Source organism: Carassius carassius, chromosome 48, assembly GCF_963082965.1.
Source record: "Carassius carassius chromosome 48, fCarCar2.1, whole genome shotgun sequence".
In the NCBI taxonomy this organism is placed as follows: domain Eukaryota; kingdom Metazoa; phylum Chordata; class Actinopteri; order Cypriniformes; family Cyprinidae; genus Carassius; species Carassius carassius.
Genome location: NC_081802.1, coordinates 13,068,015 through 13,090,625, shown reverse-complemented (window position 1 = coordinate 13,090,625; position 22,611 = coordinate 13,068,015). Strand labels below are relative to the sequence as shown.

Genomic DNA, 22,611 nt, shown 5'->3' with positions numbered 1-22,611 from the left:
AAATTAATCTATTATTTTTCCTACATAATATTTAACAAAAAACATTGGTAAAATATATATTTGGGAGTCTTAGACCTTTCCAATGATATATAGTTTGTCAAGATTAGATTAGATTTAATTGTAATATAGTGAAGTATGTAATGTAATGTAGGCGTCCCATATATAGGACAGGGTGACAGTTAAAGGGTTAAATAATATGTTTTTACTTGTTAAGTTTCAGTAAACGCTCCTTTTAGACTGGTGGTGAGGCACTTCTGAGTTAAAGTAAGTTTTCACTGAACATTGAACTTTCATCTTGGATGCAATGCTTAGTGTAAATCAGTTCAAACAACCCAAGAAACAATAAAAATGAAAAAAAAAAAAAAAGTAATGCATATAGCCAAATCTTTTTATATTGAAAATTAATAAATTGTTAAAAATGCTAGGTATATATGACACCAGTTGACCACCTGCCCCAAAAGACATTTATAAAAAATAACCTTTCGTTGTGAACACAGGTGAGCCTTCCAGTTAAAATTATTATTATTACATGGAATTTACCTTTGTGTATTTACAGTATTCACTTTCATGTTAAGTTCAACGTTGTAAAATAGCATATGAAATGTTGTACATATATGTTTGTGTTATATTCCGCTACCTTTAGCTTGTTTCAGACAGAAGGTATTTTTGTGTTCCATTGCGCTATTGTTGTTTTTCTGTGTAAGCATACGTTGATGACTTCTTCGAAATTTGCAACTTAAGCATGAGTGTTAGTTTCCTGTAAAAAGAAGTTTATCTTTAAAAACAAGCCTCGAGGCACTGCATGAGCGGCTGCTCAAACGATCCCTTCGTTCCATCAAAATAGTGTCAACAGGTCCACATGCGTATGTTAAAAATGTTAATTTACAGAAGTCTTAAATAGCCTTACCATGTTTCCTGTCTTTTAAAACAGAAATCTGTTTCTCCTTTTTGTTTTTTAGTGCTTTTATGTGGGCTTCTTTAGATCCTTCCAAATGTCTATTAGCTGCTGTGGGGATCCCAGGATTGTTGTAATAACTCTGAGAAAACCCTCTCGCTTGTATTGTCCCAGATAGGCTCTAAACTGTGAAGGGTCTGGAGGAGATGAGGGTGCAATGCCTAACTGTTTCAGACAAGCGCCCACATATGCGTCCTCAATGTTAAAGGCCTTTACTTTCTTGGAAGCCTCAACTATTTTTCCTGGCAGGTCATTGGAGAAAACATATCCCATTCCCTGCAGGTACGTGGGGTATATCGGTTCAGGGTACAATTCCTCTGACACGTACCATTTTGAGTTTTTGTTCCTGACGACAGGCCGGTTCCACATCATATAGCCTGTAATGTAGTTCTCTCTGGGTGTGTTGGGGGCCAATAGCAGGCTCATCAGGTTCTCCAGGCCTATGTACATATCAGAATCAATCTTCATAGCATAAGCTGCTTGAGGGCAATGAGTGGCCAACCAGTCCATGATCACCATTGTCTTTATGGTCAGGTTGAAGTAGGAGTCCACAAAGTTGCTCTGCACTAAATCTCTGTGTTGACGGCTCTCTTCCTCCAGCTTCTGTTGAGCTTCAGGTCCTCCAGTCAAACCCACCAAGAACAGAGTCAGCACTGCTTTTCCCTGCACTGAGCTCTCATTCCCCCATGTGCTCCGGATGGCGTTACGAGCCTCTACCTGATGGGGCGCCACAGGGACCATCAAGACCAGGAACGGATCCCACTGACTACATTTATCAGGTTCGTCCAGAATGAAATGATAGTTGCTTGGGTGAGCCACATAATGATAGATAGGAATGTCTGTGGTTTGTGCAACAGGTGTTGCTCTTCGTTGGATTTGTTGATTAGGCAAAAGTGAAAATAATAAATCCTTTTCAGTGTGACCAACCAAAGTGCTGTTAATTACCTTATAATGAGTCCAATTCATGACTTTAGTCAACCAGGTTTGAGTGAACGTAGTTGTCTCAAAAGAGAAATCAGAGACGTAAACAACCGCAGACAATAAAAATGCTATTGTGAGCAGCAGAATAAATGTCTTTTTAATGTGAGGCATATATGGACTTTTGGCCAAACTGCAGAGAAAAAAAGAGAAACAGATAAAAAATGAATCTATCAGTGAAACCACTTTTTTAACTGTTAAAATAAAATTTATCACAAAAATTTCCCATATCTTTAACTACACTGTAAAACCCGACAAGTTAACTTAACTCAAACCGTTTGAGTAAACCGATTGCCTTGACTGTAATACCCGACAAGTAAACTTAACTCAAACGGTTTGAGTAAGATATCCTTAAGTTATGTTAACTCAAACCATTTGAGGAAACCGATTGCCTTAACCCGTTTAAGTTGAAAAAACTCACAGTTATGAGTACTCTGAACTTAATTCAGTTGAGTTCACTGAAAGAAGATATACATTGCAATTAAGTAATTAAGTGATTAATTGAGTGATAATTTGAGCTTTAGTGATGAACACCTGCTGTTAACAAACAGAATTACTGAAGAAAAGAGAGAAAGGAAATACAGCTGACTTCAGACACAGCCTCACTCAAACCTGACAAGTTATGTTAACTCAAACCGTTTGAGGAAACCGATTGCCTTAAACCATTTAAGTTGAAAAAACTAACAGTTATGAGTACTCTGAACTAAATTCAGTTGAGTTCACTGAAAGAAGATATACATTGCAATTAAGATTAACTAAGTGCTGATTGTTAATTAGTGATGAACAGCTGCTGTTAACAAACAGAATCACTGAAGAAAAGAGAAACACAAGAACTACTACAACTGACTTCAGACACAGCCTTAGATGAAATCAACTGAAATAAAATACATATAATCTCTCAAGATCTGATTAAACAACCCCACTAACAGCATCACCAACTCCACTTATCAATAACCAGACTGACTTTATTTCTGTCAGACGTCTACAGAAGATCTTATTGAGAATGAACTAAGGTTTAGATGTTGATTTATTGTTTCATTTGAAGTAACCATGTTAGAGATCAGTGTTTGCTTTAGTTGGGCTCTTGACCCTTGACTTCTGTCTTAGTCTTTTCTCTGGCTGTTATAACCGTGTGTTTCTAAAACACATTTGTTGTAACTCAAAAGCCCAGAAGAAATGCCATCAGGTGTTAACCTGTACCTAGGTGTAGGTTGTTATACTTTATATTGGGATGATAATTATTCATTATTATTCACGATTATTGAGCCGTACAGAGTCTAATCTTTGATGAAGTAGGTGTAGTGTAATTTGTAGAAGTGGTTCTAGTAAAAAATGACACTAAGAGCCAGTGGTTCTGTGATAATCAGTTAATATAAAAATGACTTTCTAAACATTTTGTACACATACATTTTTCTTCTATGCCAGTAGTTGGTCAAACACAGACATTAATAATCAGAATATGAACCTCTACAATGGTGACAAAAAAAACATGCTGCAATGCATGCTGGGTACTATTGTATTACAAAACTCATCCATGGCTCCCAGCATGCTCTGCAGCATTTTTTTTTTTTATGGTCACCATTGTTGAGGTTCATATTCTGATTATTGATGTCTGTGTTTGACTAATTGACACCATAGAAGTCCAAACTGTTTGGAAAGTCTTTGTATTATCTGATTATCACAGAACCACTGGCTCTTAGCATCCATTTACTATAATCAATCAAATTACACAACACCTATTTCATCGGAGATTAGACTCAGTACAGTTCAATAATGGATGATTATCATCATCAATATAAAGTATAACAACCTACACCTAGGTACAGGTTAGCACCTGATGGCATTTCTTCTGGGCTTTTGAATTACAACAAATGTGTTTTAGAAACACACGGTTATAACAGCCAGAGAAAACACAAAGACAGAAGTAAAGGGTTAAGAGCCCAACTAAAGCAAACACTGATCTCTAATATGGTTACTTCAAATGAAACAATAAATCAACATCTAAACCTTAGTTCATTCTCAATAAGATCTTCTGTAGACGTCTGACAGAAATAAAGTCCGTCTGGTTATTAATAAGTGGAGCTGGTGATGCTGTTTGTGGGGTTGTTTAATCAGATCTTGAGAGATTTCATGTATTTTATTTCAGTATGATTTCATCTAAGGCTGTGTCTGAAGTCAGTTGTAGTTTCTTGTGTTTCTCTTTTCTTCAGTGATTCTGTTTGTTAACAGCAGCTGTTCATCACTAATTCTCAATCAGCACTTAGTTAATCATTTAATTACTTGAATGCAAAGTTTCAAAACTTACATGGTCTAAATCAAGGCAATCTGTTTACTTAAACGGTTAAGTAAACTTGTCGGGTTTTACAGTGTAGTCAGTAATGATACTAGTTTTCATTAACTGTTAAGTAGGCTAGTCCTACACCTGCTTCATTTCCACACGGACATTAATTAAATAGAGCTTGTAGCTCAGTTCAGGAAGTCAGATATAAGCGCTTAGACGGATTCAGTGAGTTTATTCAGTGAAAGATTAGTCGGTGTGATTCAAAGCAGTATGGAATTCATCACAGACTGGAGGACGGAGTCAGAAAACGCTCAAGCATTACGAGTGAACCAGCTAGCAGGGAACGTTCTCAGAACTTTGGCTATCATTCCATAAAAGATTTTTAAATGTTTGAAAGAAAACATTTGAATGTAATGTTTAAAAAATGTTCTAAGAATGTTTAGAATTTAAAAAAATGTTCCTATAACATTAAGTGAAAACAAAGCGAGAACATTCTTCCTGCAACATTTTGAGGATGTTTTGTGGATGTTGTTGAGGTAACATAATATAAAATGTTATCAAAAACACATTGGCACAATGTTTCAAGATAACAAATGAAGAGCATTCTTCTCTCAGCCACATTATTAGAATGTTATAAGAACATCATTGAGGCTTGAGGTGATGAAATGTTTTGTTTAAAATATTCTTCTAATGTGACGGATTAACAAAGATAGAACATTCTTCCTGTAACATGTTGAGGATATTTTGAGGATGTTTTTGAGGTAACTGATTATAACATATTCTCAAAAACACATTGGCACAATGTTTCAAGACAACAAATGAAGAACATTCTCTCAGCCACATTAGTAGAACGTTATAAGAACATCATTCATGCTTGAGGTGATCAAATGTTTTGTTTAAAACGTTCTTCTAATGTGACGTTCTAACAAAGATAGAACATTTTATCCACAACATTTTGAGGATGTTGTTGAGGTAACAAATTATAAAATGTTCTTAAAAACATATTGGGACAATGTTTCAAGACTGTTATGCACGAGGAAGACTATATACAAAAGGTTACTTTAAATAATCGTAATTTAATAATACGATATACAACATTAATACAACAATAATCACGGATGAGGAAGAACTAAGCAGACAGGGTATTTAAGCACACGGGAGGTAATCAGGGAAATTGAGTCAGGTGGGGATTAATCAATTAACAAAATAAGAAAAGGAAGATGACCAAATAAGGAAACAGAAAGTCACTGAATGTAACAGTTTGTCCCCTCCGGGAACGGTGCATCCTCGCACCGCAAGAGGAATACCAGCGGAGGGAGGGTGGGGTTCTGAAGGCGGGCGTAGGGCAGGCAAGGGGCAGGCAAAGGAGAGGACCCAGGATGGAGTAGGATGGAGGAGCCAGGGAGGAGCCCGGAGCAGGATGAGCCAGATGATGCTCCAGAGACTAGCCAGGATGGAGATCCACGGTGGAGTCGACGGCGGGAGGAGCCATGGTGGAGGAGGAGCCGACGACACCAGGGGGCCGACAGACAGGGACTGCGCCGGTGGGTGAGGAGCCCAAGATGGAGCAGAGCAGCCGCAGAGCCAGGGTGAAGCCGAGGATCCGGATGGCCAAGGCGAAGCAGAAGACTAAGGTGACCAAGGCAGAGGCAGGGCCCTGGAAGACCACTGCAGAGCCGGAGTGACTGAGGTTGGAGATGAACCAGAGGGAAGGAGGAGCCTGACAGAGCCGGAGGGATAGATTGACGAGGCAAAGCCAGAGGAATGGAGTCCCGAGGCGGCAGATGGTAGATGACTGACCAAGGTGGAGCCAGAGGGACGAGGGAGCCCGGCGGAGCTGGTGGGATGCCGGGCTACGGCGGAGACGAGGGAGCTAAGAGCCAAGGCGGAGCCGCTGGGTTGAAGGACCGAGGAGGAGTCCAGGGCTCGGAGGCTGGAGGCGGAGACAGGGAATCCACATGCCAAGTGGAGCTGGAGACTGGAAGTCCCGCGGCGAACCATAGCGCCCAGATGGCGCTGACTGAGGGTGAGCTGCGGGACTGACTGGCACCAGCGGAGATGAGGTCGAGGAATTGGCTGGTCTAGGAGGAGATGAGATAGGGAGGCTGGGAGGAAACACAGGAGGATCAGGGCTGGACAGAGCCAGCAGAGAAGCAGGAGATTCAAAGCTGGGTGGAACCAGCGGAGAAACAGAAAATTCAGGGCTGGGCGGAACCAGCGGAGACACAGGAGATTCAGGGCTGGACGGAAACAGCGGAGAAACAGAAAATTCAGGGCTAGACGGAACCAGCGGAGACACGGGAGATTCAGGGCTGGGCGGAACCAGCGGAGACATGGGAGATTCAGGGCTGGGCGGAACCAGCGGAGACACGGGAGATTCAGGGCTGGACGGAAACAGCGGAGAAACAGAAAATTCAGGGCTAGACGGAACCAGCGGAGACATGGGAGATTCAGGGCTGGGCGGAACCAGCGGAGACATGGGAGATTCAGGGCTGGGCGGAACCAGCGGAGACACAGGAGATTCAGGGCTGGGCGGAACCAGCGGAGACACAGGAGATTCAGGGCTGGGCGGAACCAGCGGAGACACAGGAGATTCAGGGCTGGGTGGAACCAGCGGAGAAACAGAAAATTCAGGGCTAGACGGAACCAGCGGAGAAACAAAAAATTCAGGGCTGGACGGAACCAGCGGAGAAACAGAAAATTCAGGGCTAGGCGGAACCAGAGGAGAAATAGGGGATTCAGGATTTACCTCCACAAACCAGTCTATAATGTCCATTAATTCCTCTATATAGTTTCCATAAACTGAATGCAGCTCACCCTCAGTCGCGGGAGTGTAGGCAGGGCCTTCCTTCATGCCCTCTATCTCCACTAATAGTCCCACGATGCACGGTGTTGCCGGCTCACACAGTCGCGCTCTCGAGTTCCTGCTCCCTGAGGGTGATTGGCCTCGGGCTCTGCGGCTGCGGTGGGCTCTAGCTCCGTACGGCGGGATGGTGGCTGGCTGGTCTCTGGGTCGGGAGTGGGGCTGGAGATATCCTCTTCAGTGGGACCAACGGTGAATGAGGATCCAGCACCCACTCCACGAAGGCGGCGAACACCTCTCTGGGACCGTTCGCTGGTAGGCGTGCCTTACACCGCTCGCTCAGGCCGGTGTAATAGAAATTAGAGAGCGAGCGGTCGGGGAAGTGGGTAAGGCACGCCAGATCTAAAAAGTGCTTGGTATGGTCCTCCATGAACGGTCCAGTTGCCAGGCATAGGAGTTGGACTGCTGGTAATGCCATTCTGAGAGGGGGAAAACTAAAATCAAAAAGAAAGAAAAATGCTGCTAAACTACACTTTGGGTCCGTGATTCGGTTACGGTTTTGGCTGGTGTTTAAGGAAGGCGCACGAGGAAGACTATATGCAAAAGGTTACTTTTTAATAATCGTAGGAGAATAAGGGCACATCCAACATAATACGATATACAACATTAATACAACAATAATCACAGACGAGGAAGAACGAAACAACCAGGGTATTTAAGCACATGGGAGGTAATCAGGGAAATGGAGAAAGGTGGGGATTAATCAATTAACAAAACAAGAAAAGGAAGATGACCAAATAAGGAAACAGAAAATCACTGAATGTAACAAAGACAACAAATTAAGAACATTCCCTCGGCCACATTAGTAGAACATTATAAGAACATAATTGAGACTTGAGGTGATCAAATGTTTTGTTTTAAAATGTTTTTCTAATGTGACGGTCTAACAAAGATAGAACATTTTATCTGCAACGTTTTGAGGATGTTGTTGAGGTAACAAATTAAATAATGTTCTCAAAAACACATTTTGACAATGTTTCAAGATAACAAAAGGAAGAACATTCTTTCAGCCACATTAGGGGAACGTTATAAGAACAACATTGAGGCTTGGGGTGATAAAATGTTTTATAAAACATTCTTCTAATGTGATGGTTTAACAAACAGAACATTTTATCCACAACATTTTGAGGATGTTGTTGAGGTAACAGATTATAACATGTTCTCAAAAACACATTTTGACAATGTTTCAAGACAACAAATGAAGAACATTATCTCAGCCACATTAGTAGAACGTTATAAGAACAACATTGACGTTTGAGGTAATTAAATGTTTTAATAAAATGTTCTTCTAATATGATGGTTTAACAAAGATAGAACATTTTATCCGCAACATTTTGAGGATATTTTAAGGATGTTGTTGATGAAACAGATTATAAAATGTTGTCAATAAAACATTGTGACAATGTTCCAGATAACGAAAGGAAGAACATTCTCTCAGCCAAATTAGTAGAACATTATACAAACATCGAGGCTTGAGGTGATGAAATGTTTTATAAAACATTCTTCTAATATGATGGTTTAACTATGAAAGAACATTTTACCTCCAACATTTTGAGGATGTTGTTCTGGTAATAATAATTATACAATGTTGTCAATAAAACATTGGCATAATGTTTCAAGATGTTTTCAAACAATAATTGACTGATTTTAAGGAGAGAAGAAGCGCTTCCAATCGTGTTCTTGTTAGCATTGGTTACTTGCATAGAAACACGTGCAGCCATCATCACTTTGCATCAGAATGGCCTCAATGCAAAGCATCGCGTCAGCCGTTTTGAGCGATTCGAGAAAGAAACCTGATGATAAGTGTAATTTGTACATTTTAGGCAAGATATTGCCATATGGCTTACTGTTTTGCTGCCATTCGTCTGAAAAAACACGTTATTATTCGTCGTTAGGGAAGAGTAGTCGTCATATTTGAAAACGACGCGTTTGGCGCCATATAGAGGGTTTAGCGATTATATTACGGTCCTGAATTACATACATTTGTACAAAAAACGGTCTAGCAAGTTCTTCATCAAATGCATAGCATGATTTACATAACCTACATAACGCTGACAGAGAATGTTAAACAAGGAGTCATAAATCAAGATCTTATAGACGCTTGCAGTTGATTTACATTCTTGTTTAATTTCCTGATAAAGTTACTAAACAACTTGATATAGCCTATATATAAGGTACAATTACAATTATATTATTACGATGATAAAACATGTTCTATGTTTTTTTATTATTAATTTAGTAACTTTTCTCTTCCTCCCTTTTTATTACAGACTGAAAGACACTGAACAAAATCTCTCTCTCTCTCTCTCTATAGATATATAGGCTACACAGAGATGCTCAGTATTAGCTCAGCTGCTCTCAAATAATAGTATAGGGGTTATGAGCAAAAAAACTGCTGTTGATACTTTTAGATTTCAGCCAGTTTAATTTCCAAGCCCAAGTTAGCTACTTTACTATACGTTTATAATGAGACTTGGTATGTAAACAGTATAAGGCAAAAATAATAAAAGGACAAATTTGCTTACCTGTGACAAATGTTTTTAGCAGCCATTCTGGTGAGTTCGGGAATGACCCTAATGCTTCACTCATTTTCTCCTGAAATACCTGTCTCTCATAAGGGTGGAGCTGAGAAGCAAATAGTTGTTGCGACTATAGTGTTCAGGTGAACCAACCCACAACGGAAACCTTTATTTCTGATATGATAATCATTTTGTATGAATCATAGATAGATAGATAGATAGATAGATAGATAGATAGATAGATAGATAGATAGATAGATAGATAGATGACAGCTGAAAGCTACACACAACACAAACTTGTGGGGACATCCTCTCTTTTCTATTTCTATCATGACGACTCTGAAGATTTTAGCATATTAATGAATATGACACTGTTAATGTATTTGGTCTTGGTGGAATAGATCGCCTATGCTGCTGTTGGTCATTTCTGTTTTTTTTAATCATTGCTGCTGCTGCAAAGCAAATAAAGGAACTTGCTCTCATGTCTCATCCGCTTCCAGCTTTTTTTAGCTGCACAAAACAGCATTTTATGTTAATGTATTGTCTTAATTCTAAACACATTAGACTGTAGCACAAACAGTTTGAACGTTTACTGCAGTGCACTTTGTAATTCTTCTCGTTATTTCCCTACAGTGGCCATGAAGCAGAAGTCTGGCAGATTACAGAAAACAGCTTCTGCATTCAAAAATGAGAAAGATAGTTTAAAAATATTGATTGGAATGCTTGGTTATACATTTAGTTTTGATTATATGATTTAGAAGAAACAGAGGTCCATATAAATATTTTACATGTAAACAAGTGAGCAATGGTGGCAACCACAGTTATTCTGCAAAACTGTTTATTTAATTTTTTCACCAAAATTGATCAGCATGTTTTCAGAATGATCATTGAGCCACATGGTTTCTTTCACCAGCACTCTTTGGAGTTATATTAATAATTCACTTGAGCCATTGTATTTCCATTCTATAATTCCTTTGTTATGGATTCACGCAACTTCCTATTCATCTAGAAAAATTATTTTGTGTTCCACAGGAGAAACAATGTCATACAGATTGGAAACGACATGGGTGAGTAAATGATAACAGAACTGAATTATTTATTTATATATATATATATATATATATATATATATTTTTTTTTTTTTTTTTTTTTTTTTTGATGAACTAATGCTTTTAAATATGATTTATTTTTTCATACTAAGCTGGGGTGAGAGTGGTTTAGGTATCAGTTTTTTTTTAATTAACTGTAATTTGTTACCGTACTGCAGCAGATAATGTTATTGTTAAAAAAAACGGAGCAACAGGCCTGATAGTCACTAGACACATTATTGCACTGAATATATGGACAGATCAAAATGAATTATACATGATTTCCTTGTTGAAAAGATATACGAAATGCAAACAAAATAAAATGAACAGGAATAACCAGATGGGAATGTTTAATATCTGTTATTAAAACAAATGTACACATATGTTTTATGTACTGTACTGTATGTAAAAATGGTTCACATATTAATGAAGTCTGAAGAGAATGAGATTTCTTTACGCACTACCAATCATGGGGCTTGACACCTGCGTTGCTTTTACATTTACAAAAAAAGGAATGATTCCATCTTTCAGTGTTGGAGGAATGAAGCACAATTAATGTACATTTTCTAAAAGAAAGTATCTCTGCTGTAAATTATACTGATTCGTTCAAACAGGTAACTGTCCTTTTGAAGTCCTACCAGCCATTTAATCAGAAGAACTGCTGTGTTTCTTTTCTTTCTTTCTTTCTTTCTTTTTTTTTTACAGAGCCTGCTAATTAACTAATTTTATTTATTTATTCATTTTTCAGGTATCAGGCTTCACTTACCCAGGTGTGTTTTTGATGCATTTTTTTTAAGCCAAAAGTTTGTAATATTCATTTGTTGTTTGTTTCTATTCATGTTCTTTTGTGGGCCCCTTTAAATCCTTCCAGACATTCAATATCTGATGTGGAGATCCCACTGTCACTGAAATTATCCTGAGAAGATCTTCTCGCTTGTATTGTCCCAGATAGACTCTAAAATGTGAAGGGTCTGGGGGAGATTAGGGTGCAAAGCCCAGTCATTTGTGTCTTCTATATCAAAGGCCATTACTTCCTTGGAAATTCCCACTATTTTTTCTGACAGGTCATTGGAGAAAACATTCCCTGTTCCAAGCAGGTATGTGGGGTATTTCGGTTCAGGGTATAGTTCCTCTGCCATGTACCATTTTTACTTTTTGTCTCTGACAACAGGCCTGTCCCACATCAAATAGCCAGTGGGGTAATAGTTGGGTGCCAACAGCAGGCTCATCAGGTTCTCCACATTTAAGTACATGTCAGTATAAATCTTCATTGCATAAGTTGCTCTGCACTAAATCTCTGTGTTGACGGCTCTCTTCCTCCAGCTTCTGTTGAGCTTCAGGTCCTCCAGTCAAACCCACCAAGAACAGAGTCAGCACTGTTTTTCCCTGCACTGAGCTCTCATTCCCCCATGTGCTCCGGATGGCGTTACGAGCCTCTACCTGATGGGGCGCCACAGGGACCATCAAGACCAGGAACGGATCCCACTGACTACATTTATCAGGTTCATCCAGAATGAAATGATAGTTGAGTGGGTGAGCCACATGATGGTGCACTGAAATGTGTTTGGTCACAGTTGGTACTGCAATGGCTTTCGTTTGTGTCAACATATATAATAGGAGCTTATGTTATTTAAAACATCATTAAAGGTTTCAGGGGGCATAGCAAGCTTGACAGAAAATACAAAGTTGTAAAGGATGAAAGACAAGGACAATGTCAATGTAAGCAAGATATGTGTCCGTGGAAAAAGAAGAAAAATATATTTTTCATGAAAAAGTAAATAAATCATAAACTAATGAATGACATAATTATCATTATGTACTTAAAGGGGACATATTATGGCACTTTTTAAAAGATGTAGTTTAAGTCTCATGTGTCCGCAAAATCAAAATACCCGCACAACACACAGGGTTCATTATGGACAAAATGGGAAAACAAAACCCACGAGGGGGAAAACAATGACTAGGGCAAAGACAAGATGATTTAACAATACTAGAAACAAACAATAAACAAAAGACTCTTACACAGGGACTCTGACCTCTGACTACAGGTAAACACTCACGGGAAATACAACGACTCTTCAAGGTGCAACAATGTGTAACAATGAAACAATGAACCGGACAGGACAGTGAACACAAGGGAATAGAAGTAGGGAGACTAATCAAATCATAACAGGTGACACAGGTAAAGCAATAATGACAAAACTAGGATAACAAGGGGGGCGGGGCAAGGAAACAAGACAACACAAGCACATGGCCCAAAGACAAGGCCAAGTGCCTGCACACAAAACACGGGCCTGTCATGATCCCGCCTCAAGACTAGAGGAAAATCAAGGACACGAGGGCAGAATCATGACAGAACCCCTCCCTTAAGGAGCGGCTTCCAGACGCTCCTCAAGGGAACATCAAACACGGGACATGACTGACTGAGACACAGACACAAACCAACAGGACATGACAAATAATAATAAAGGTAAACACGAATACACCACGACAGGGTTAGGGTGGCAAATCAGAAAAAACAAACAAGGAAGGGGAGGAGGCGGAACAACAAAGTTCATGGGGGGAGGTCCTGGGTGGGTTGGTGGGGCAGGAGTCTTAGGTGGACGGGACGAAGGCTGACGACGAGGGGTCCGGACAGGTCTGGGTGGTGTAGGGTGGGGAGTGATCGCTGGACACTTGACAACATCTTCAGGACACACGACAACATCTTCTGGACACAGGACAACATCGGAGTAGACAGAAACTGGCTCGGGAATAGCGCTCACCGTGGCTGGCTCGGGATCAGCGCTTACAGCGGCTGGCTCGGGATCAGCGCTCACTGCGGCTGGCTCGGGATCTCTGGGAACAGGGTTTGGGGACAAGACAGGGCTGGCGGGGACCTCAAGGATCTTGACAAGACGTGACAAATAATCGGACAGGGTCCTGGCAGCAATGACTACAGGCATCTCCTGACGAGCCGAGACAGACTGCAACGCTGCTTCAGCTGCAGTGTCGGCCGCGGCTCTCTCCTCAGCGCTCACGACTGCTGACTTTGAAACAGTACCTTCTGTAACCAATTCAGGATCAGCGATCACCGCTGCTGGTTCGGGATCAGCGCTCACCGCAGCTGCTTCAGGATCAGCGCTCACCGCGGCTGCAGGTGGGAGAGGCATCGCGGACTCAGGCTGAGACAGAGACACAGGACCGGAAGACCCCTTTTTCCTCCTCTTTCTCCTTGGCCGCGGTGCCGAGGGTGCCCCACGCTTCTTGTGGAGACTGATGGGCGTGGGAGGTGCCCCAGGACTCGAGGAGGGATGTGCCTGATCCCCCAGTGTTGCAACGGCCAGGAAACGACCCTCTGGGATCACTGGCAGCTTGGCCGAAGGTGGGGACCTCGAGGGGGAGACCTGCGGCTCCTCCTGGGAGAAACTCTCCCATAGCCGGGCATAGTTCCGCAGGATCCACTCACCCTCGGACGAGTATGGGAGGGTGACCCTCTTCTTGTCAGTAGGGGATGACAGCCAGCATTGCTTGCGGAACTCCAGTTGTCGCTGAGGTTCGGAGGACTCCCTGTCTGCTGAGTTCCTTCTGTGGTGGTTCATTTTGTCAGGGTGGGGTGCGGGGATGAACTCAAGCGCAGACAGGATGCACAACACACAGGGTTTATTATGGACAAAATGGAAAAACAAATCCCACGAGGGGGAAAACAATGACTAGGGCAAAGACAAGATGATTTAACAATACTAGAAACAAACAATAAACAAAAGACTCTTACACAGGGACTCTGACCTCTGACTACAGGTAAACACTCACGGGAAATACAACGACTCTTCAAGGTGCAACAATGTGTAACAATGAAACAATGAACCGGACAGGACAGTGAACACAAGGGAACAGAAGTAGGGAGACTAATCAAATCATAACAGGTGACACAGGTAAAGCAATAATGACAAAACTAGGATAACAAGGGGGGCGGGGCAAGGAAACAAGACAACACAAGCACATGGCCCAAAGACAAGGCCAAGTGCCTGCACACAAAACACGGGCCTGTCATGATCCTGCCTCAAGACTAGAGAAAAATCAAGGACACGAGGGCAGAATCATGACAACAGATCATTTATTATACCATACCCAAAATTACCCCTTTTGGGTGGGTGTCTCTTTAAATACAAATGATCTTTGCTAATAAGGCAGATCTTCACCAGTTATGGGTGGGGCTTACGTAAGAGTAGGGAGAAATCTGAAACTGCTCCTTTGGAGGGACTGTTTATAATTTATGGGGATTATAAAAAAAAGGAGTGGATAGATTTTTACCACTATAGGCTGGTTATTTACACACAATGTGGATACACATCTGTGTTTAAACACCTTATAAAAGTGAATTATGCATAATAGGTCTCCTTTAATGTATTTATTTGAAAATTATTATTATTATGTTTTTAGATAACACTTTAGTGTATGGAACAATTCTTATTAGCATGCATATTACTTATGGGCTGTTTATTAGTATTTATAAAGCACATGTTCTGCATGACCATATTACACATCCTTAATACTCAATGCCTCAACTTAACAACTACCTTAACTATTAATAATCAGTAATTACAAGCTTATTGAGCCAAAAGTTGTAGTAAATAGTTAATAGTGTGAACTGGATCTTTAGTGTGACCTTTTATTATATTATTATTACTTACAGCATTATTATAATCTTGAATGTTTTTATTTGAGTTATACAGCTACTAAAATGTACTTATTTTAATTTTGACATTATAATTCATTGTCAGTGACACTTTGTTCTCTGAGAGCAATGTACTTTAAGCAAGAATGCAATGTATGATATCAGTTCATAAAAAATGTCAAAACTCAAACTCAGCTAACTCAAATATCAAAAATATCAAAAACCTTTTTATCTAGTTTATTCGGTTCCTCATTTATTGTGGAAGAAGCAAATGTGGAAAATCTGAAAATCACAGAAATCTGAATACCAAATATTTTGTGATTGGCTTGTTTTTTTATTAAATTTATCACTGCATCTGGCAGTGGTGGATGCTGGCATGGGCAGTATAGGCAGTGGTGGACGAAGTACACAAATAAAGTACTTGAGTAAAAGTACAGATACGTATAATAAAATATTACTCCAGTAAAAGTAAAAGTACTCCTATTTCAGTTTTACTAAAGTGAAAGTACAAAAGTACCTGATTTTTATGTACTTAAGTAAAAAAGTACTGAAAGATTGATGATTGGAATTTTATATAGGCTACTAAATTTAATTTTATATTAGCACATATTTTTTATAATCCTACTGCTCAAAATACCTGTGATTTTTTTTCCAAAATAACCACTATATGGAGTCAAGTTATGTTTTTAATGTTGATATGGACTACGCTGATGAGAGTGATGTTCACTGTGAAGCTTACACTGCGATGTACCTGAGAGAAAGCAGAGATGACCATCTGATTTTCACCAGTAAGAACAAAGTATTTTAAAGTTTGTTGTTTTACAGAACATCACAGTTATATATGAAATGATAATAAGGCCTGAAGTTAGGAAGAACATTTTAAGGAAAAAATAATTATATTTTCATAATGACTTTTTTCCTTCTCAAACCTTGTCTGTGGTGTAAAAACAGCCCTGGCCAAACGGGGTGCATCTCTTCCAACTTTGATAATTACTGTAGTTACCATGTTATGAACATCACATCCTTTCTTTTCTCCCCATGTGTAATCTATATATATATATATAGGTGGTTGAATAAAAATATTTGGACATTATTTATAAAAATTACCTCAACTAAGCTAACAAGCAAGCTTAGCTGGACAGTTATCATCAGCTAACAATATTTACTTGTTTTCAGTACAGTTATGAATAAACATTCATGTCTGTGCACTAGTTAATCCAAACAATATAAATATGTATAACGTTACTGTTGATAAACAATATAAAAACAGACATCACATAGGACATGGATGGTAGCATTTTAATAAAACTGTTAACATTACGGCAGCCGAGAATTTGAACGTGCATTAGTTATTTTATTAATCTCTTTACTCACTCTTTACAACGGATTTAGTTCCCAAACAACTGACAATTTTGACCTATATATTATTTTTAGTTACAATAATTAATCCAAAATTTCGACATTAAAACTTACTTTTAGCAACATCAGACTCACGTGCGCTCACAAGATCTCCCGGTTCTTCTGTAGACTCAAACGGTTCATTTGAATCAGTGAGTGGTCGACTCCAGAACAGCTGCAATCGGATAATTCTAATTCGTAAACGAATCGTTTGGTGCGATTTGCAATCCGATTTAAAAGTTTATTTTGAAAAGACTCAGGTCGTTCATGATGAATCAGACACCGCTTCTGCGTGTTGGAGCACGTGATATATTATAGGGAGTAACGATATGTTTTGTGAAATGCACAACTGCTGTTCCTCCTTTGAGAGTTTCTCGAATGAACTACGCAAAGTGTTTGATCACTTGGCTCAGGTAAATGAAGCAGCATGAGCCCTGGCACTACTACGGCAAGGAGAGGGATCAGTGTCCAGTTACTCGATCGAGTTTTGCATGTCCGCAGCATCCTGTGGCTGGAATGACAAGGCTCTTTGGGATCACTTTCTACACGGTCTGGCAGAGCACATCAAGTATATTATTTATTCCCTTGAATTACCCTCGAGCCTGGACGGACTCATTGACCTCGCCATTCAGGTGGATAATCGTCTTGCCCTCCGTTCCAAGCATCGGAGGGGTGTGACTTATCTCAAGCCTGATAGTAGAGCTATGTCTGCAACATCAGGTGACATGCCATCTCAACTTCTCCCAGAATGAGCCGATGCAGGTTGGGAGGGCGCGGTTGACATTGAGGCAGCGGCGTCATCGCCTGGACAACCAACTGTGTCTTTACTGAGGAAATGAATGAAAGACCGTCTGTAACACCCCCACTGAGCACCTTGAGTATTTGGTCATGCCGTTTGGGCTTTCTAACTCTCCGGTGGTCTTATAGGCACTCGTCAATGACGTGCTCAGAGACATGGTCAATCGTTTTGGTTTTGTATAGATTTTGTATAGATGGATGATTTTCTCCCAGAACGAATGCGATCATGTCCAGCACGTCAGGCGAGTGCTCCAGCGGCTACTTGAATCACCTATTCGCCAGGGTCGGTTCCATTCCTGGGATCCCCCCCCCCCTGTCAGTGAGGCCACTCGTCCAAACTAGCTTGCCACTCAGGAGCACCTGTACGTTAATCAAGCAGCGGTTTTGGTGGCCATCCATGCCGCGGGATGTTCGTCAGTTCGTGTCGGCGTCTCCAGTTTGTGCTGCGGGTAAGTGCTCCAATCGACCCCCAGCAGGGCTACTCCAGCCAATGTCAGTCCCTTCGCGAATCTGGTCATACATAGTAATGGACTTAGTCATCGGCCTAGCCTCATCTAGTGACATGATGCTCTAGAATTTTTCTCACCACAGTGAGTGTGAGAGCGAGAGTGCCCTCTTGCTTTAAGATGCAGCAGCATTCAACCATACTTCACTGACAAGTCATACATTAAAAATTGCAGCTAACTGCCAAATCGTGTGTTGTTTATTTTCGATTTATCGTGCAGTCCTATTCATTACAGTCAACTCAGCTATGACCAACTAGTTAATTGATCACACCTGAAGGGAGCCTTTTTAAATTCTCATCAAATCATTCTCTCTCTCACTCTCTCTCTCTCTCTCGGATCTTGCAGCTAGCTTGGCAGTAATAAATCTTATTTTATTAGGTAAACCTGTTTTATGTCCTTGATTCCCCAGAGCCAGGGTTGCAACACTCTGGAAATGCATTCCTTCCCTGATGACATCACTTTAACCACACCCCTTCAACCAATGAGTGAGAGATGGAAAGAAGGTGCATTAAAATAAAACCCCGTCCTCTATTCAATATTATGTTTAATTTTGAAATAAGTCACAATACTGAAGTAATCTTGGCAGCAAGTTACATTCAAGTGAACTTTAATATTGAGCATTCTGCCATCTAAATTACAACCGACCGTCATGGTTTCTGTTGCTCAGGCCTTACTGTTCATGATTTACTAGGGACTGCTGCCCCAAAAATGACTAATTAACTTCACAAAAAAAAACTATTTTAAATGCATCATTAAACATTCTGAACCAACAATTTCTCCTCTCCACCCTCCATAAATGAGGTGATTCATACTGTAGCTTGCCTACTCATCCAGACCTGCTTTCCTGTCACACCCTCAGTGAAGAGAAGAAGGAATAAATACATAATACCTGTAGAATCACTTCTAATCTTCAGGGACAAAAAAATCATCTTTCAATAGATGTCACACAATTATGCTTGTCTGTGGCAGTAAATCTGTGCAAGAGTCAAATAGAGCTGGAAACTAACACACAACACTCATACTCAGTGACAGGACAGCTCAAACTATTACTATTTGGTGTTTCAACTTGTATTGTTTGCACTACAAACAAGTATAATTAAATCATCTAGCTTGTTGAGGAGAGCTGTCCACAATAATAATTTATTTGGCCCTCATGACTCTGTTGAAAAATGTGATGGCTCATACGTGTGCTCACAAAGGCATAAAAATCCATATTGCACTTAATGTACTGTAGAAAACAAAATAAAATGCTGCTCAAAACAAATTCCTGTTTTAAAAGGATCCAGATTAATTTATATTCTTCTACTAATCTAATATCGACATTACTGACCTGTTCCCTCTAGTGAATAAATCTAGTAATGATCTGTTGAGTTTTTATTTTTTATTTATTTATCAATAGCAGTGTATTTAGCTATTAAATAATAACAATTAAAAACAATGACTAATAATGTATTGCCATATTTTAGGCAAAAATTATTTAGAATTTTCTTGAAGCAGAGCTTGGGGAAGGCTGGACTGGTAAAAACAAAAACAAAAAAACAAAAAACAAAGACAGCAGATTGAATTGCAAAATTTTCTCTTTGCTCACGTAAAAAAATTTACCTTGGGAAGAAATTTTTATTTTATGAGTATGTCTTGTTTTTATGATTAATGTTACATGGTGATGGCAAAAGACCACTAAACCAGCTGCCTTGACTGCATATTCTTCTATACAGATCCATTCAGACTTCCTACACTACTGGGCGAGCATGATTTCACCAAGTACAACATGTTCCTTGTTGATCCTGGAACAACATTTCAATCAACCAATCAGAATTGAGATATAACTTTTCAGAAAATATCTGTTTTAGGTTTACAATCAGGGTTGGGGCTTCTACAGCCTTGATAATCAGCTATCATTTACCACTGATTTTCGAAAAATAAATTATGGATAGGGTTAGGTTTAGGGGAAGGGATTGGGTTAAGTGCACATACTGTACATGATTTGTTTACACATTAATATTAACTACGTGTGCCTAATATGCGACTTCTCTATAACAATGCAATCATCATCCATCAAAACTTTACTAGTGCGACACTGAAAACTCTTGGGTAGACTCTGGCTGCATCCAAAATCACATTGTTCCCAACTATATAGTAGGTGAAAAACAGAATGTCAAAAATAAGTATTTCCATGTTCACATTAATCATAAAAGGGTAGAGCATACCTGGATGACCTACTACTTCCAGCGAGATCCTGAAGTGTGCACAAAGCCACCGGAAGGCAAGCCTGCAACCTTTAGCCATAAAAGCGTAACAGCTATTGCTAAGGCTTCTGCTTTGGCGATACACAGGGAATGTAGACCAGAGGCCATTTTGTTTGAATGGATGTCAATGGAGGAGAGGCTTCACTACCTTGTTACTACCTACACCTTTTTTAGGAAACAGCTTATCATTTATTGAATTGACAGTCATCAGCTAATCTTCAACATGATTTACACTAAACAATAGTTCTGGATTGAAGTAGAGCTTACATCGAAAAACCGTTGACCGTTACACTTTCTCTAATATTAAGTAATACAGACCCAAGTATATCCCAATAGTAAAACAATCTCTGGTGTGCATACAATGGACATGTTTAATACACCATGAGGCCACAGGAAAGCACTTGTGAATGACAGTGAAGCAATGCAACTGGCACTGGTACAGTAGATCACATGATAATGACAACATGGCGACATCAAGATTACTTTCATACTACACACATTCATACTATACAGAATGTACTTTTTTAGTGGTCACATAGTAATACTTATTCAAATTAAGCGTCTACTGATACGGAGATAAGAGGCAATTCCCGTAGCACCCCCTCCTGGGTAGTGTGATTTTATATAATGCAACTTCTAAGCACCCAGACAGTGATGCTTTGACCCTGAGTGGCAAAATACTGGCAACATGTGAGAAAAAGTGAAGCTACACTGAAGATTAAAATATACAAGTGCCGGTGTTGTGTAATAATCAGTTCCTGTGTAAAACTGTTCCATTGGGTAGAGTATACATGAATATTAGGTTACGTTCACGCTGCAGGGCTTAATGCTCAATTCCGATTTTTTGAAAGAATTAGATTTTTTTGCAAGGCCGTTCACATTTCCAATTAAATGCAACCTTTTGTGATCTCCTGTGTGAACGTGAAATGACCCAGAAGTGACCCGCATGCGCAGAAGAGTACTTAACGGTCAACGACGTCACTCGTGGTTTGCGGAAGTAGCTTACATTAAACATGGATGTCAACAACAGTGTAGTCAACAGCGGAGCTCTTTTTGCAATATTAAAGTTATTTTCCCAACGGAGCCAGCACAATTACAATCTTCTCGTTTTTAAGAAGAAAATTAAAAAGAAGGAGGAGAGCAAGGTTTTTGGCCATGGCATTTTGTGGAGCAGTGTTAGCAACGTCGGTACAGAGAAACGTGTGGGTGCGGAGTCACAGCCTGGAGTGGTGGGATACTGATGTGAGTGGCTTCACTAATACAGAATTCATCAGTTTATCTTCTCGTTCCCGCCTACTTCAACGCAGAATTATGACGTTTGTAGCGTATCAATGACGTACGGGTCGGATACATGTGGCCTGGCCATTCACACGGAGGTCGCATTTCAAAAGATCGGTTACGTATCGGATTCAGGACCACATACCCAAGTGGCCTGGGTCACATTTGAAAAGATCGGATCTGTGTCGTTCAGACTGTCAAGAAAAAATCAGATACAGGTCGCATAGGGGCAAAAAAATCGGAATTGGGTCGTTTCAGCCTGCAGTGTGAACATAGCCTTAGTTACAGTTCCCCTGTTGTGGGTGAGTCTTTAATACAACACGCAAATGAATGGAACTGAAAATATAAGTGCACTCTCCTCCTTGTTTAATGGATTATTTCGAAAAAGTTGATTATAAGCACACAACAGAGCAAACAATGAGTAAATAACCTATTATAGTCTAGGTTTACAGTTTTTTACTCCTGCATGAAATAGTGCAACTTATGCATGAAACAAACCTTTATAAATGTATGTAATAAAATGTATATACTGTAAGCTAGCCTGGTGTGAGTATTCTGTGTCATTCTTAATTTCTTGCTACATACCCACTGAAGATTTATTTTTTTTCGCAGTCATTAAAATAAACATTGCAATTTGTAATTTATTATATAAAACAGTGCATACACCTTCAAAGCATTGTTCTTATGGTCTTTTTGGAAATAGGTCAGCTACTTTAAAAATTTCATTTTAGATTAAAACATTTTAAAATACTTTTATACTATCAAATGTCTTCAAGGAGAGTATATGGCCTATGTTCAAAGGGTTCATCTTACATCTTAATTTTGCTCTTAAATGCTGTTCATTTGTGTTTCATTACATTTTGCCAGAACTCTATTATCTGCTTTGGTGACCTTTCGATTGTTGTAATGACCTTGGAAAGGTTAAATTCTCTATGTTAAATGGCTTCATGTCCTTGGAAGCTTCAACTACTTTTTTTGGAAAATCATTGGAGAACACATATGCTACTCCCAACACATATGTGGGGTATTTTGATGCGGGGTACA

At 39.8% G+C, this 22,611-nt stretch overlaps 1 protein-coding gene, 1 long non-coding RNA gene and 1 pseudogene across 2 annotated transcripts in view; all 3 read right to left on the bottom strand.

Annotated features, from left to right (window-relative positions):
• LOC132131975 (uncharacterized) overlaps positions 1-22,611 on the bottom strand; it is a 243,516-nt gene that overhangs the window by 85,618 nt on the left and 135,287 nt on the right. The gene's annotated exons all lie outside the window — the stretch shown is intronic.
• LOC132131539 (beta-1,3-galactosyltransferase 2-like) lies at positions 875-9,637 on the bottom strand. The gene is made up of 2 exons (XM_059543592.1): positions 9,603-9,637; positions 875-2,066 (listed from the first exon to the last, which is right to left on the bottom strand). The coding sequence occupies exons 1-2, from the start codon at positions 9,626-9,628 to the stop codon at positions 965-967; spliced, it is 1,128 nt and encodes a 375-aa protein (XP_059399575.1). The 5' UTR covers positions 9,629-9,637; the 3' UTR covers positions 875-964.
• Positions 11,516-12,292, bottom strand: LOC132131308 (beta-1,3-galactosyltransferase 2-like; annotated as a pseudogene).